The sequence below is a fragment of the Plecotus auritus genome (assembly GCF_963455305.1).
Source record: "Plecotus auritus genome assembly, chromosome: 3".
In the NCBI taxonomy this organism is placed as follows: Eukaryota; Metazoa; Chordata; class Mammalia; order Chiroptera; family Vespertilionidae; genus Plecotus; species Plecotus auritus.
In genome coordinates this window covers 100152369-100167357 of record NC_137772.1, presented here as the reverse complement: position 1 = coordinate 100167357, position 14989 = coordinate 100152369, and the positions used below count along the sequence as shown (strand labels likewise).

At 47.9% G+C, this 14989-nt stretch overlaps 2 protein-coding genes across 2 annotated transcripts in view; both read right to left on the bottom strand.

Moving 5' to 3' along the window:
• LRRC63 (leucine rich repeat containing 63) overlaps positions 1 to 14989 on the bottom strand; it is a gene marked incomplete at both ends in the record, with an annotated part of 136886 nt that overhangs the window by 6869 nt on the left and 115028 nt on the right. Inside the window, one exon of the mRNA XM_080660134.1 lies at positions 5558 to 5797. Within this exon, the coding sequence (XP_080516260.1) occupies positions 5558 to 5797 (240 nt within the window). The remainder of the gene's footprint in view (positions 1 to 5557; positions 5798 to 14989) is intronic.
• Positions 5949 to 14521, bottom strand: LOC308243290 (neurofilament light polypeptide-like; the record flags this gene model as incomplete). Its single annotated transcript, XM_080658644.1, is given in 5 exon segments — positions 5949 to 5971; positions 12846 to 13140; positions 13144 to 13907; positions 13910 to 14015; positions 14147 to 14521. Coding segments are annotated over 5 exon segments (1563 nt in total).

The window sequence follows — 14989 nt, the reverse complement described above, 5'->3', positions numbered from 1 at the left end:
ATGATGTGTCTAGGTGTGGTCCTCTTTGGATTCCTTTTGTTTGGGGTTCTGTGCGCTTCCTGGACTTGTAAGTCTATTTTTTTCACCAGGTGGGGGAAGTTTTCGGTCATTATTTCTTCAAATAGGTTTTCAGTATCTTGCTCTCTCTCTTCTTCTGGCACCCCCATAATTCTGATGTTGGTACGCTTGAAGTTGTCCCAGAGGCTTCTTACACTATCTTCAACTTTTTGGATTTTTTTTCTTTTTGCTTTTTCAGTTGAGTGTTTTTTGCTTCTTTGTATTTCAATTCTTTGACTTGATTCTTGTGTTCCTCTAGTCTGTTGTTGGGTCTCTGTATAATATTTTTTATTTCGGTCAGTGTATGTTTAATTTCTAGTTGGTCCTTTTTCATATCCTTGAGGGTCTCGTTATATTTATCGGCCTTTTCTAGGATATTCTTGAAAAGCCTTATAACTGTGGTTTTGAATTCTATATCCTGTCGTTTGTTTTCCTCCATTTCTTTCATTTGTGATCTGTTTCTTTGTCGCCGCATTTTCACTGCTTCCCTGAGTTGGTAGGGTAAATTTGTGTGCTAGGTTTCCTATATTGCCCAGTGGGTCGGCCTCCCCAGTTAACCTGAGGTGGACACTCTTGGTGCACCCCTTTGCGGACTGTGTGTACAGCCTTGTTGTAATTAAGTCTTTTTTTTTTTTTAAATATGTTTTATTGATTTTTTACAGAGAGGAAGGAAGAGGGATAGTCAGAAACATCGATGAGAGAGAAACATCGATCAGCTGCCTCTTGCACACCTCCTACTGGGGATGTGCCCGCAACCAAGTTACATGCCCTTGACCGGAATCGAACCTGGGACCTTTCAGTCCGCAGGCTGACGCTCTATCCACTGAGCCAAACCGGTTTTGGCGTAATTAAGTCTTGATTGTTGTTGGTATCACTGGGAGGAATTGACCTCCAGGCCAATTGGCTGAGAGGATCAGCTGTGTCTATGCTGGGAGAAGTTCGGTGCTGGAGACAGCCTTATAGGATTAGACTTGCCAAATTGCAATAGCCTCTGTGCTCAGCTTGGATAGGGTGGAGTCTCAGGGCGGAGCAGATAGTCTTGGCTTCCCGTCAGCCTTGCCCTTGCGTGCACGCACGTGCCTTCAGACCTCAGCCTTCCCCGGCTCCCGAGTCTCCGCCTGAGAGTCCAGATCCCCCCCACAAGAGTGTGGGTCCCCAGGGGCTCGCCTGGAGCTGGGGTCCAGTGCAGTCAGAACTGGGGCTCAGTGCAGTCAGGAGCCTCCGACTCCCTTCCACTAGGGAAAGCCTGTGGCAACCTCCGCAGCCTTTGTGCGCACTGGCACGCATGCGCCTTCAGACCTCTGCCTTCCCCAGCTCCCGAGTCTCTGCCCGAGAGTCCAGACTCCCCCCATAAGAGCATGGGTCCCCAGGGGCTTGCCCGGAGCTGGGGTTCAGTGCAGTCAGAACTGGGGTTCAGTGCAGTCGGGGGCTCCCTTCCCCCTTCCGCCAGAGAAAGTCAGCCAGGCTCTCGGCCGCCCTTCCTCTCTGCGCGCACAAAGACCCTTTGCCGTACCTCCAATTCTCTGTGAGCTTTTCTCTTTCCCTCTAGTTGTAGAATTTTCACTCAGCCAGCTTTCCTGTGGTTCTGGATGGTGTCTGTTCGGTCTTTTAGTTGTAGTTTTGAAATTGTTGTGTGAGGCAGCAGTTTAGTGCTTACCTATGCCGCCATCTTGGTTTCCGGAAAGTTAATTTTAATCACCCAAAGACTACCATTCTGAACGCTGGGACCTGGGTGGCAGGACCTGAGAGGCGCGGGTGCCCCAGGCTGGAGGGTGAAGTGGGGTCAGGCTGCGGGAACGCTGTGAGCAGAGAGGAGTCCGGGAGGCACGGAGACCCGATCTCAGTCTGTTGGGGCTCAAGGAGCCTCAGACACACCCCGCACTGCAGTCAGCTGCCCCCCAGGCCTCCTCCTGCTCCCGACCAGCGCCCTGAACCCTGTGACTCTGTGAACAGACCTAAGAGGTTAAAATGTCCACCATCCCTTCTTCCCTTTCTATTTCTTCTTTTCTGTCAGTGCACTTGCAGCATGGTCCTGTGGCCCCTGGCTGGGCACCCCAGCTTGCTCCATGTCGCCCTGGCAGTGCTCTCCTGTGGCCTCAAGTGAGACGAGGTGTGCTGGGTTGCTCCAGGTAGCCCCTGCAGGACTGTCCCAGGGGCCAGGGAGAAGCAGTTGTGGGTTTCTCTGGGTCGCACAGTCAGAGCTCCCTGTGGCCTGAGTGGGTCTCCTCCTGGGTTACTGCAGGTTGCCCTGGCAGCAAGACTCTGGGCTCAGGGTAGAGTGGGTGTGGGTTGCTCTAGGTCGGACAGTCCTCACTTTCTTGTATCCTGGAGTGAGAGGAGTGCTGGTTGCTCCAGCTCAACCCTCCTCAGTGTGGAGCTGGGGCGGGTTGCCCTGGGTTGCTCAGTCTGTGCTCTTCTGTTGCCCTGAGTGAGGTGCACATTGGGTTGCTCCAGATGGCCCTGGCAGGACTGTCCTAGGGGCCAATGTGGAGCAGGCGAGTTGTTCTGGGTCACCCCTCCCAGACCAGGGTAAAATCGGGTGTGTGTAGCTTTGGGTCACCCCAGCAGGGCTGTCCAAGGGGTCGAGGTAGAGTGGGTACCAGTTGCTCTGGGTTGTATAGGTTGCTCTGGGTTGCACAGTACCCACTCTCCTGTGACCCAGAGTGGGGTGTGCTTTGGGTTGCTCTGGGTCACCACAGCAGCAGGTCCCGGGGCTCAGGCTGGAGAGGGCGCCAGGTGGCTCCAGGTCAGGTTAGCAGCATGGTTCTGGTGTCTGCGGTGGGGGTAGGGCACAGGATTCCCCCTGGCTTGCACACACTGCAGGGTCTTGGAGCCGGATCCTAGGACCCTGGGTCTCAGCTGGCTGGTGAGGAGGCCTGGTGTGGGAGCTGACTATGGCTGTGAGCGCTCCCTGCAGACATCTGGGAGCCTGCCAGGAAGTACTGCTCCACTAACTGCTTGGGCACAGTGCTGGTTTCACGCGGGTATGGCTGGTGAACGGCGTTCTCCTCTGCCCTTCCTTATTGAAAATTGTTTCCTCAGCTATATCTCATTTGTTAATTTGGGGTGGGTGCTCTTTGATTTAGTTGCTTTTCTGGCCTGGCCCTAGGAGGAGGTACACAACACTGCTGCATATTCGGCCGCCATTTTCCATTCTCCTAGCCTTTGTTTTAAAGTCATTTTGTCTAATATATATGTACTAGAGGCCCGGTGCACGAAATTCATGCACGGGGGATGGGGGGTGGAGGGTGGGTCCCTCAGCCCAACCTGCACCCTCTCCAATCTGGGAGCCCTCAGGGGATGTCCTACTGACGGCTTAGGCCTGCTCCCCATGGTTCTCTGCTCTCTACGGACCTGCCTGCCTGTCTGCTCTCTGGCTCGCCGCCACACCCAGGGGCAAGCAGGGCCTGCTGTCTGCTCTCTGCGGGGGCCTGCTTGCCCCTCGCTGCTGTGGCCAGGGCCCTGCTGTTTGCTCTCTGGCTCGCCATCATGGCCAGGGCAAGCAGGGCCTGCTGTCTGCTGATTGCAGGGGCCCTGCTGTCTGCTCTCTGCAGGGGCCCTGTTGAATGCTCTCTGTGGCATGGGCTAAAAGGATGACTCTGGTGGGGCTGAGGGGACTGGGCACCGCCATCTTGTGGCTGTGGTCGCCGCCATCTTTGTGACAAAGTGATGGTCAATTTGCATATTCGGTCTTTTTTAGATAGGATTACTACCCCGGATTTTTTTTTTCATTTTCATGGCATATTTTTTTTCATTCCTTTACTTTCAGTCTGTGTGTGCTTTTTTACCTGAAATGCATTTGTTATAGAAAGCAAATATATATGTCTTATTTTCTTATCTATTCAGCTGTCCTATGCTTTTTGACTGGAGCATTTAATCTAATTTCATTTAAAATAATTATTGATAGGTACATATTTATTGCTATTTTATTATACATATTTATGTTTCTCACCAATACATCAAGTTAATATCAACTATTATACTTTTTAGTTTCCAGAATTTTATTTCATTTAAAATTTCTTTTTCATATTTGTCTGGTCATATTTGATGGTCTTTTATTCCTTAAGCATTTTTGAAATTATGTTTTATTTTTTAAACACTTAAATAGCTAGTTCATATCCTGTAAACAATTCTAATATGTTACATCCTAAGTGATTTACAGTATATCTATTGAATATTTTTGCTGACTTTTACTCTTGGTGGCTTATTTTCTCATATATTTGGAAATTTCTTTAAATTGTAAAATAATACTCATTTAAGCTTAATTTTTTTGAATATTCAAAGTCTAAATTGAGGACATTCTCTCACAAAAATATGTGGTGAATTCAAATCTCTTGGTCTCATATCTATTTACCTTTCACTAGTTAGGTTTTAATTTTTTGTTTGTTTGTTTGTTTGTTTGTCCTTGGAGATTTTTCTTACTTTCTTAGGTGCATTCAAATCTCATAAGCACTGACATCTCAATGCATAACACTGGAAACTTTGGCTCTAGCTGTCTGGTTGGCTCAGTGGGTTGGAGCATCATCCCCATACACCAAAAAAGGTTGCAGGTTCAATTCCTATTTGGAGCACATACTTAGGTTGCGAGTTTAATCCCTGTTTGGGGCACATATGGGAGTTAACCAATTGATGTTTCTTTCTCTCTCTCTCTAAAATCCACAAATATATCCTTGCATGAAGATTAAAAAATAATAATAAAGTTGAACACTTTGGGGTCTTGTTAGTTTTTACTGGAACATTTTTAATCACCTATTAAAATTTATTCAATAGTTACTAATCTGTTCAGGTTTTCTGTCTTTTATTGAGTCAATATTGCTAATTTATATACTCCTGAGAAACCATTTCCCTTAGACATACGACAAATATTTGTTAAATCAATAATATAAGCACTGATGATTAGTACTGCGATAAAAATAGTTTTAAACCACCTGAAGGAAATAAGAGAGAAGCCTGAGTAGACTGAAAGTGTGTGGCATTTAAGAACCCTAGTCCTGAGATTAGGCAGTGATTCTCACACTGGCCATTGATCCTAGAGTAAAAGAAGTTGCTCTATATATGTCTGCTCTATTCCTGGTCTCTAAGAAGTTAGAATAGAGTAAAACATTTCCCTGCATAGTATACATGGGACTAAAGAGTCTCCTTTTTTTTTTTTTTGAAGAATGCACCTTATGTCCTTAGTGGTTCATAGAAAAGATTTATATAACAACTGTATAGATGTTGCCACCTACACCTTAGCAATCTGTATCTCACATTAGATTTAAGTAATAACTCTAGTCTGTTAGGAGATGGGCTGAATTCAGACTACATTATTATGCCTGAAGAGCCAGAAGGAGCAATTTAAAGAATTGTGTATATGTTTTTATGTATGGTGAGTGATATGAGGTGTGTGTGTGTGTGTGTGTGTGTGTTCATAGGAAACCTATTATTTGAGCCTGTAATAAAGAAAATTTTAAATGCTTAAAAGTGCATTTTGGTTAAAAGGGTTTTAGAATTTGCTTACCAGTTTAGTAACATTTGAATTTCATCTGGGATTGCATCATAATATTTATGTAGATTATTTTTTAAAAAGAACAAAGAAGTAAGCTGAGTAAGACGCTGTGGACTATTCAACGAATTCTCTTTCCAAAGACTAGGAAGAGTGAAGGTATTTTCAAAACGAATTTTTTTCAGTTGAAGCTTTAAAATTCCAGGTGGAAAAGATGTCAGGTCATTCCCATCAACAACCAATTTTTTAAGAGATCTGCAAATAAAGAAAACCATACATTAAAAGGAATTTATGAGATAACCAAAACGGCATTTACCTATTTATAGGTAAATGCCGCACTCACTGCCTTCCACAACCACATCAAAATTACAATTAAAATACAGAACAACCATCACTTAAAACCATCTTAAATCTGGCTGAATGGAAGTCCTACAATTAGGGAAGTAAAGAAGAAAGCACATTGAGACTGGTATGAGGGTTGGAGGGTGGAATGGGCTGATCCAACACCAATATGTGGCATTTTTTTTTAATCGGGAGGGATGTCATGGCTGTGGAAGCCTCCTGTGAGGAGCAAGGGATCCTAGCCCGCACCAGACCCTTAGCCCAGGGTTCCAGAGCTGGGAAGAGAAATCCCCATAACTTCAGGCTTGTAAAATACAGTGCAGTTGTCGCTGAGTGGTACAGAGGTTGCTGGAGTCCCAGGTATTCCTCTTAAAGGGCCGGCACACAGACAGTGAGGACTCCATACCTCTGGGTTCCAGCACTGAGGTGGTGGCTTAAAAGAAACCTGGGACATTCTGGGAGGAACTGGATTGTCTGGCACCAGAGCAAGAACTTAGGGGCGGCTTTCTCCCAGAAGAGGTTGCTCACAGGGCTCATTGTCCCTGAGCTGGGACCTCCCCTGTTACAGAGCTGACTGGCAGCCATATATGAGTTTCCATCAGCTTGGCCCACACTGTTTGCTCCACCCTGGTGATTTCCTGAGACCTTGCCCCATCCAATTTGTAGCCCCACCCAAGCTGTTTACAGCAGCTTTTCCATATGAATGGCCTGTGCTGGCTCAGGCTTCAGACTTTGCTAAAATCTCTCAAGCAAGCAGCAACTGGTGTCAAACTAATCAATAAAAGGTCCAAAACCTGATACTAGAACCAACCTGTCTTGCTTTACAGCTGGGTCTTGCCTGGGCACATCTAAGCCCAATACAAATATCAGCCATCTGAAGATCCCCCTGTAGCTTCTGATAGGTGGCCACAGGCAGTGGCTGACTTTGCACCTCCCAGGAGGCCTCAGAACCAGTGCACTTGGTGGACAGTTTCAAACCATACCAGACAACAACTCTACACACCCACAAGCGACACACTCAAGAGGCAGACTCAGTGAGCACCAAAGCCCTACAGAAGCAAGTACTGCTCCATAGGGTCAGTTCCTGGAGGTTAATTCCTCCCAGTGATGCTAACAGCAATCAAGGCTCAACTATGACAAGAATTATGCACCTAGAGTGCCAGGCTCAGGTTACAGGGGAGACTAAGCTACTGGGCCCTACAGGACACCTACTATACAAGGCACTCAACCATCTCCAGGAGACATACTAGCTCTACATAACACATAGAAACAAACACAAGGAAGCACCCAAAATGCAGAGACAAAGAAAAATGTCAAAATGAACGAACAGAAGAAATCTTTAGAAAAAGATCTAAATGAAATGAATGCAAGTAAGCTACTAGATACAAAGTTCAAAACAATGGTTATACGGTTGCTCAAGGATCTTAATGAGAGATTCAAGGGACTTGGTGAGACTTCCAAGGATCGTAGTGAGAATGTCAAAGACATGAAAAAGGGCCAGTGGGAAATTAAGCATACACTAAGTGAAATAAAGAATCATTTACAGGGAATCAACAGTAGAGTAGATGATCCCAAGAATCAAATCAACCATTTGGAATACGAGGAAGCAAAAAACACCCAATCAGAAGAGCAAGAAGAAGAATGATTCCAAAAATATAAAGACAGTGGAAGGAGCCTGTGGGACAACTTCAAGCATTATGAGGGTGCCAGAAGGAGAAGAGAGAGAGCAAGGAATTGAAATCTATTTGATGAAATAATGCAGAAGCTTCCCCTACCTGGTGAAAGAAATAGACTTACAAGTTCAGGAAAAGCAGAGAATCCCAAACAAGGGGAATCCAAAGATGCCCACACCAAGACACATCATAATTAAAATGCCAAGGGTTAAAAACAAAGAGAGAACCTTAAAAGCAGCTAAAGAAAAGCAATTAGTTTCCTCCAAGGGAATGCCCATACGACTGCCAGCTGATTTCTCAACAGAAACTTTGCAGGCCAGAAGGGAGTGGTAAGAAATATTCAAAGTGATGAATAGCAAGGATCTACAATCAAAGATTTCATTTAGAATTGAAGGTCAGATAAAGAACTTCATAGACAAGGAAAAGCTAAAGGAGTTCATCACCACCAAACCAGCATTACATGAAATGGTGACGGGTGTTCTTTAATATAAGGAAGAAGAAGAAGAACAAGAAATATATGAACAATAAAATGGCAATAAATACATATCTATCAATAATTGAATCTAAAAATAAAAATAAATGGACAAGGAATATAATGAATAAAATAAACTGATGAATAAAATAGAACCAGAGGCATGGAAACATGGAACAGACTGATGAATCTCAGAGGGAAGGGGAAAAGGGGAACAGGAAGAGATTAACCAAGATCTTATATGCATACTAGAGGCCCAGTGCACGAAATTCGGGGGAGGGGGGGCTGGTGTCACTCAGCCCAGCCTGCACCATCTCCAATCTGGGATCCCTCTCACAATCTAGGACTGCTGGCTCCCAACTGCTCACCTGCCTGCCTGCCTGATTGCCCCTAACTGCTTCTGCCTGCCAGCCTGATCACCCCCTAACCACTCCCCTGCGAGCCTGATTGATGCCTAACTGCTCCCCTGCCAGCCTAATTGCCCCTAACTGCCCTCCACTGCAGGCCTGGTCACCCCTAACTGCCCTCCCCAGTAGGCCTGGGTCCCCCCCAGCTGCCCTTCCCTGCAGGCCCGGTCACCCCAACTTCCCTCCTTTGCCGGCCTGTTCACCCCTAACTGCCCTCCCCTGCAGGCTTGATTGCTCCCAACTGCCCACCCTTGCAGGCCTGGTCCCTCCCAACTGCCCTCCCCTGCTGGCCATCTTGTGGTGGCCATCTTGTGTCCACATAGGGGCAGCTATCTTTGACCACATGGGGGCAGCCATCTTGTGTGTTGGAGTGACAATCAATTTGCATATTACTCTTTTATTAGATAGGACTAGAGGCCCAGTGCATGAAAATTCTTGCACTTGGGGGGGGGAGGGTCCCTCAGCCAGGCCTGCACCCTCTCGCAGTCTATAAGCCCTCAGGGGATGTCCAACTGGGGAGCAGGCCTAAGCCACAGTCTGGCCTCCCTCTGTGGGAGGTGACCAGTGGGCCAATCATGGGACAGCGAGGGTGGCGAGCAGCCAGCCCTGCCCCCCATTGCAACACCACTGCCAGTAGCCTCCCTCTGCAGGAGGTGACCCCAGCGGGCTAATCTGGGGATGGTGAGCAGCTGGCCCTGCCCCAAATCACCCCGCCGCTGTTGCAGGTGGCCTCCCACTGTGGGTGGCAACTGACCAGGCAGGCGAGCAGAGGATGGCACCGGCCCTCACTGCCCTGCCACTGGTCACCGCCACCCATCCACCCCATCTCCGTCCCCTCCCTCTGCCTGCTGGCTTGCACCTTGGCTGGCCTGGTGCCACCTGCTCGCCAGCTCCAACTCCCCCCACCCTCCGCCAACCCATCATTCTGCCGTTTGGTTGATTTGCATATTATGCTTTTATTATATGGGACTAGTGGCCTGGTGCACGAAATTCATGCACGGGGGGGGGGGGGTTGTTGTCCCTCAGCTTGGCCTGCATCCTCTCCAGTCTGGGACCTCTGTGGGATCGGGCCTAAACTGGCAGTCGGACAACCCCCTTGCAATCTGGGACTGCTGGCTCCTAACCGCTCACCTGCCTGCCTGCTTGATCTCCCCTAACCACTCTGCCTGCCAGCCTGCTTGCCCCCAACTGCACCCTCCCCACCAGCCTGATCATCCCCAACTGCCCTCCCCTCCTGGCCTGATCACCCCTAACCGCCTCTGCCTTGGCCCCGCCACCATGGCTTTTTCCAGAAGGACATCTGGAAGGTCTCATGGTATAATTAGCATATTACCCTTTTATTAATATAGATAGGATATGACATACTGCCATAACTATAACATATCTACCCGTATTACTCTATGAGAATACATACTTATGCGATAGGAAGGCATCTAATACATTACATTGTGTATGTTGTAAGTAGTAGGAAATACTGTATTTGTAGCAATAATATACAACCTGTGACTTCCCTTCCTGATTTGGGAATGGTTCCCCAGTTCTTTGAATGTTTCCTGGCCCCTAATGTATTTTTTTTTTTTTGTCATTCAGTGTAACTTTATTTACTGTTTATTGCACATGATTTGAGGTCTTTAATTTCTAACCACCAAAGATTCAAAGGACTATTTTTTTCATGAAGTTTAACATTAACATCAGTGAATTCATGTATTCATGTGTTTTTATTGTAAACATCTGAATTATTCACATTGTCATAGATCCTGAACTCATAAGCGTGGACCATGCACAGGCTGGAAGCAAGCCAGGAAGCCACTCTGCAAGCAAACAGATACTCTGCATAAGGAGAAAAGTCATAGCACAACATTTAATGTCCAACCTGAGTCACCTCAGAATGTTATATATATTGACTTCTTAATTCATATAGTATTGGGAACTCAACTGCTTGGTTGGTGATGGGGTTGACCTGGTTTTTTTTTATATATATATATTAAATCTTTATTCATATTATTACAATTGTTTCTCCTTTTTCCCCCCATAGCTCCCCTCCACCCGGTTCCCACCCCACATTCTGCCCTTACCTCCCCACCACTGTCCTCATCCATAGGTGTATGATTTTTGTCCAGTCTCTTCCTAAGCTCCCCCAAACCCCTTTCCCCCTGATAATTATCAGTCCACTCCCTTTCTATGCCCCTGATTCTATTATATTCACCAGATTATTCTGTTCCTCAGGTTTTTAATTCACTTGATTTTTAGGTTCACTTGTTGATGGATATGTATTTGTTGTTCATAATTTTTATCTTTTTTCTTCTTCCTCTTCTTAAAGAATACCTTTCAGCATTTCATATAATACTGGTTTGGTAGTGATGAACTCCTTTACCTTTTTCTTATCTGTGAAGCTCTTTATCTGCCCTTCAATTCTGAATGATAGCTTTGCTGGGTAGAGTAATCTTGGTTGTAGGTTCCTGCTATTCATCACTTTGAAAATTTCTTGCCACTCCCGTCTGGCCTGCATAGTTTCTGTTGAGAAATCAGCTAACAATTGTATGGGTGCTCCCTTGTAGGTAATTAACTGTTTTTCTCTTGCTGCTTTTAAGATTCTCTCTTTGTTTTTTGCTCTTGGCATTTTAATTATGATGTGTCTAGGTGTGGTCCTCTTTGGATTCCTTTTGTTTGGGGTTCTGTGCGCTTCCTGGACTTGTAAGTCTATTTTTTTCACCAGGTGGGGGAAGTTTTCGGTCATTCTTTCTTCAAATAGGTTTTCAGTATCTTGCTCTCTCTCTTCTTCTGGCACCCCCATAATTCTGATGTTGGTACGCTTCAAGTTGTCCCAGAGGCTTCTTACACTATCTTCAACTTTTTGGATTTTTTTTCTTTTTGCTTTTTCAGTTGAGTGTTTTTTGCTTCTTTGTATTTCAATTCTTTGACTTGATTCTTGTGTTCCTCTAGTCTGTTGTTGGGTCTCTGTATAATATTTTTTATTTCAGTCAGTGTATGTTTAATTTCTAGTTGGTCCTTTTTCATATCCTTGAGGGTCTCGTTATATTTATCGGCCTTTTCTAGGATATTCTTGAAAAGCCTTATAACTGTGGTTTTGAATTCTATATCCTGTCGTTTGTTTTCCTCCATTTCTTTCATTTGTGATCTGTTTCTTTGTCGCCGCATTTTCACTGCTTCCCTGAGTTGGTAGGGGAGCTTTGCGTGCTAGGTTTCCTATATGGCCCAGTGGGTCGGCCTCCCCAGTTAACCTGAGGTGGATACTCTTGGTGCACCCCTTTGTGGACTGTGTGTACAGCCTTGTTGTAATTAAGTCTTGATTGTTGTTGGCATCACTGGGAGGAATTGACCTCCAGGCCAGTTGGCTGTGAGGGTCAGCTGTGTCTACGCTGGGAGAAGTTCAGTGCTGGAGACAGCCTTATAGGATTAGACTTGCCAAATTGCAAAAGCCTCTGTGCTCAGCTTGGATGGGGTGGAGTCTGAGGGCAGAACAGACAGTCTTGGCTTCCCGTCAGCCTTGGCCTTGCACACACACACACGCCTCCAGACCTCTGCCTTCCCCGGCTCCTGAGCCTCCGCCCGAGAGTCCAGATTCCCCCTGCAAGAGCATGGGTCCCCAGGGGCTCGCCTGGAACTGGGGTTCAGTACAGTCAGAACTGGGGCTCAGTGCAGTCAGGAGCTTCAGACTCCCTTCCACTAGGGAAAGCCTGTGGCAACCTCTGCAATCTTTGTGTGCACTGGTGCACGCGCCTCCAGAACTCTGCCTTCCCCGGCTCCCGAGCCTCCGCCCGAGAGTCCAGATTCCCCCCGCAAGAGAATGGGTCCCCAGGGGCTCGCCTGGAGTTGGGGTTCAGTGCAGTCAGAACTGGGGCTCAGTGCAGTCAGGAACTTCTGACTCCCTTCTGCTAGGGAAAGCCTGTGGCAACCTCCGCACGCCTCCAGACCCCTGCTCACCGGGGGTCCCCCGGGGCTCCCCCGGGTCTCGGAGTCTCCGGGTGCCTTTCTCTCTGACAGTACAGACACCCCCTGTATGAGCCTGGGTCCACAGGGTTTCGCCCGGAACTGGGGTTCAGTGCAGTCAGAACTGGGGTTCAGTGCGGTCGGGGGCTTCTTTCCCCCTCCTGCCAGAGAAAGTCAGCCAGGCTCTCAGCCACCCTTCCTCTCTGCGTGCACAAAGCCCCTTTGCCGTACCTCCAATTCTCTGTGAGCTTTTCTCTTTCCTTCTAGTTGTAGAATTTCCACTCAGCCAGTTTTCCTGTGGTTTCGGATGGTGTCCGTTCTCTCTTTTAGTTGTAGTTTTGAAATTGTTGTGCGAGGCAGCAGTTTAGGTGCTTACCTATGCCGCCATCTTGGTTTCTCTCCCCGGGTTGATCTGGTTTTGGGAGGATTATTCCTGAAATAATTAAGGAAAGGGGGGCTCAATCTTTTCTTGGTTGCTTGCTCCTCCCCAGCACCTTCATCTTTCTTCTCGTCCTCAGCTTCTTGGGCATCTTCTCCTTCACCTTCACCTCCTTCTTCCTCCTTTGCATCCTCAAATTCTTCCTTGGCACCTTCTTCCTCTTCCTCTTTTTCCTCTTCCTCAGCCTCTGCCTTCTCCTTCTCCTCCTCTTCAGCTTCTCCTTCAGAGGGGGGTTCATCCTTAGCTTCCTCGGCTTTTGCAGCCTCAATGGTCTCTTCTATCTCAGTCTGCTCCTCCTGAACATGGCTGGTGTATTAAGAAAAGAAGGAGCAAGTGGACATCAAGTAGGAGCTGGTCTGTAAACCACCATAGGCAGATCGACCAAAGACCTGAGAACTCTGGGAGTAGCTGCTGGCTATGCTTCCCACGCTGGTGAAACTGAGCTGGGTCTCCTCACCTTCCAAGAGTTTCCTGTAAGCTGCAATGTCAATGTCCAAAGCCATCTTCACATTGAGATGGTCCTGGTATTCTTTTAAATATTGTGCCATTTCACTCTTTGTAGTTCTCAATTCATTTTCCAATTTGTTGATTGTGTCCTGCATAGCACTAATGTCTGTGTTCTGCTTATCCTTCAGCTCTTGCAGCTGCTTTCCCAGCGTTTCGTTCATGCCCCAGCTTGTTTCCATCTCCAAGGTCTTGGCCTTGAGCAGGCGGCAGCTCTCGGACACCTCATCCTTGGTGGCGCGCACCGTGTAGGTGTTCTTGGCAGCACTCTCGGTCAGCACGGTGAAGCGGCTCTTGTACCATTCTTTAGCATTCTGCAGGTTCTTGGCAGCCAGCTTCTGGTACTGGGCGCGGATGTCCTTGAGCATAGAGGAGAGGTCGGACTTGGAGAACGTGTCCATCTCCACGGAGATCTGAGCGTACTGGATCTGTGCCTGCAGCTCGGTGATCTCCTCTTTGTGCACCTTCTTCAGAAAGGCGATTTCATCCATCAGGCTGTCGGTGCACTTTTCCAGCTCAGCGCCGGCAAGAGCTGCCTCATCTGCACCTTTGCGCACCTCCATCAGCCAGCCCTCTGATCCTCATGGTTCAGCACCTCTTCCTGGTAGCATGCCTGCAGGTTGCTCCCAGCCCCTTCAGAGCCCCGGTGCCTCCTAACTGCCCACTTCCCTCTCCTCACCAGGGACTGGGAGCAGTGGGGTGGGGCACAGGCATCCCATTTTCATTAAAATGTTCAACCCAGGCCTGTTCCACCCGTGTCTGAAGGCAGCCTGGGGGCAGACAGTGATCCTGGAAACCCTGGCCACCCCTGCCTACCCAGGTCCCGGATGACGGCCTGAACCCTGCGGGCGACATCAGGCGCTGCAGGTGCCACCTGCCTGGGTCCTGGATCAAGGCCAGGACCCTGTGGGTGGTGTCAGGCTCTGCCTGCTGGGCCTGCCCGGTCCTGATTGCCGCCTGGACCCTGCGGGCGACGTCAGGCACTGCCTGCCAGGCCTGCCCAGTCCCGATCACTGGCTGGACTCCACAGGCAGCATCAGGCGCTGCCTGCTGGAATTGCCCGGTCCCGATCTCCACCTGGATACCGCAGATGATGTCAGGCACTGCCGATGACGCCTGCCCGGGTCCGATCACCGCCTGGACCCCGCGGGCAGCTTCAGGTGCTGTCTGCTGGGCCTGCCCGGTCCCCATCGCAGTGCTGCCTGTGCTGCTGGCTGGGGTCCCCGATCATGGCCTGGACCCTGCGGGACACATCAGGTGCTGCCTGCCCCGCCTGCATATGCAAATTTACCCACCATCTTTGTTGGGTTTATTTTCATATCACTCCTGATTGGTTGTGGGCATAGCGGAGGTACGGTCAATTAGCATCTTTCTCTTTTATTAGTGTAGATATGCATTACTATGGACACAGACAATAGGGTGGTATGAAGGCCTGGGGCAGGGAGGGAACTGGGTGGAGGAGGGTGATGGGGGGAAAAAAGGAGAACATCTGTAATACTCTCAACAGTAAAGATTTTTCTAAGCCCTTTATGCAATTTATAATACTGAAGCAAAATTCTGTCTCAATGTTCCTGCAAATTAGAATAAAATTTAGCAATGATAAATTACAAGTGTTTAAGTATTTTCTTAGAATCAAAAAAATTAACTTAAACACACAAT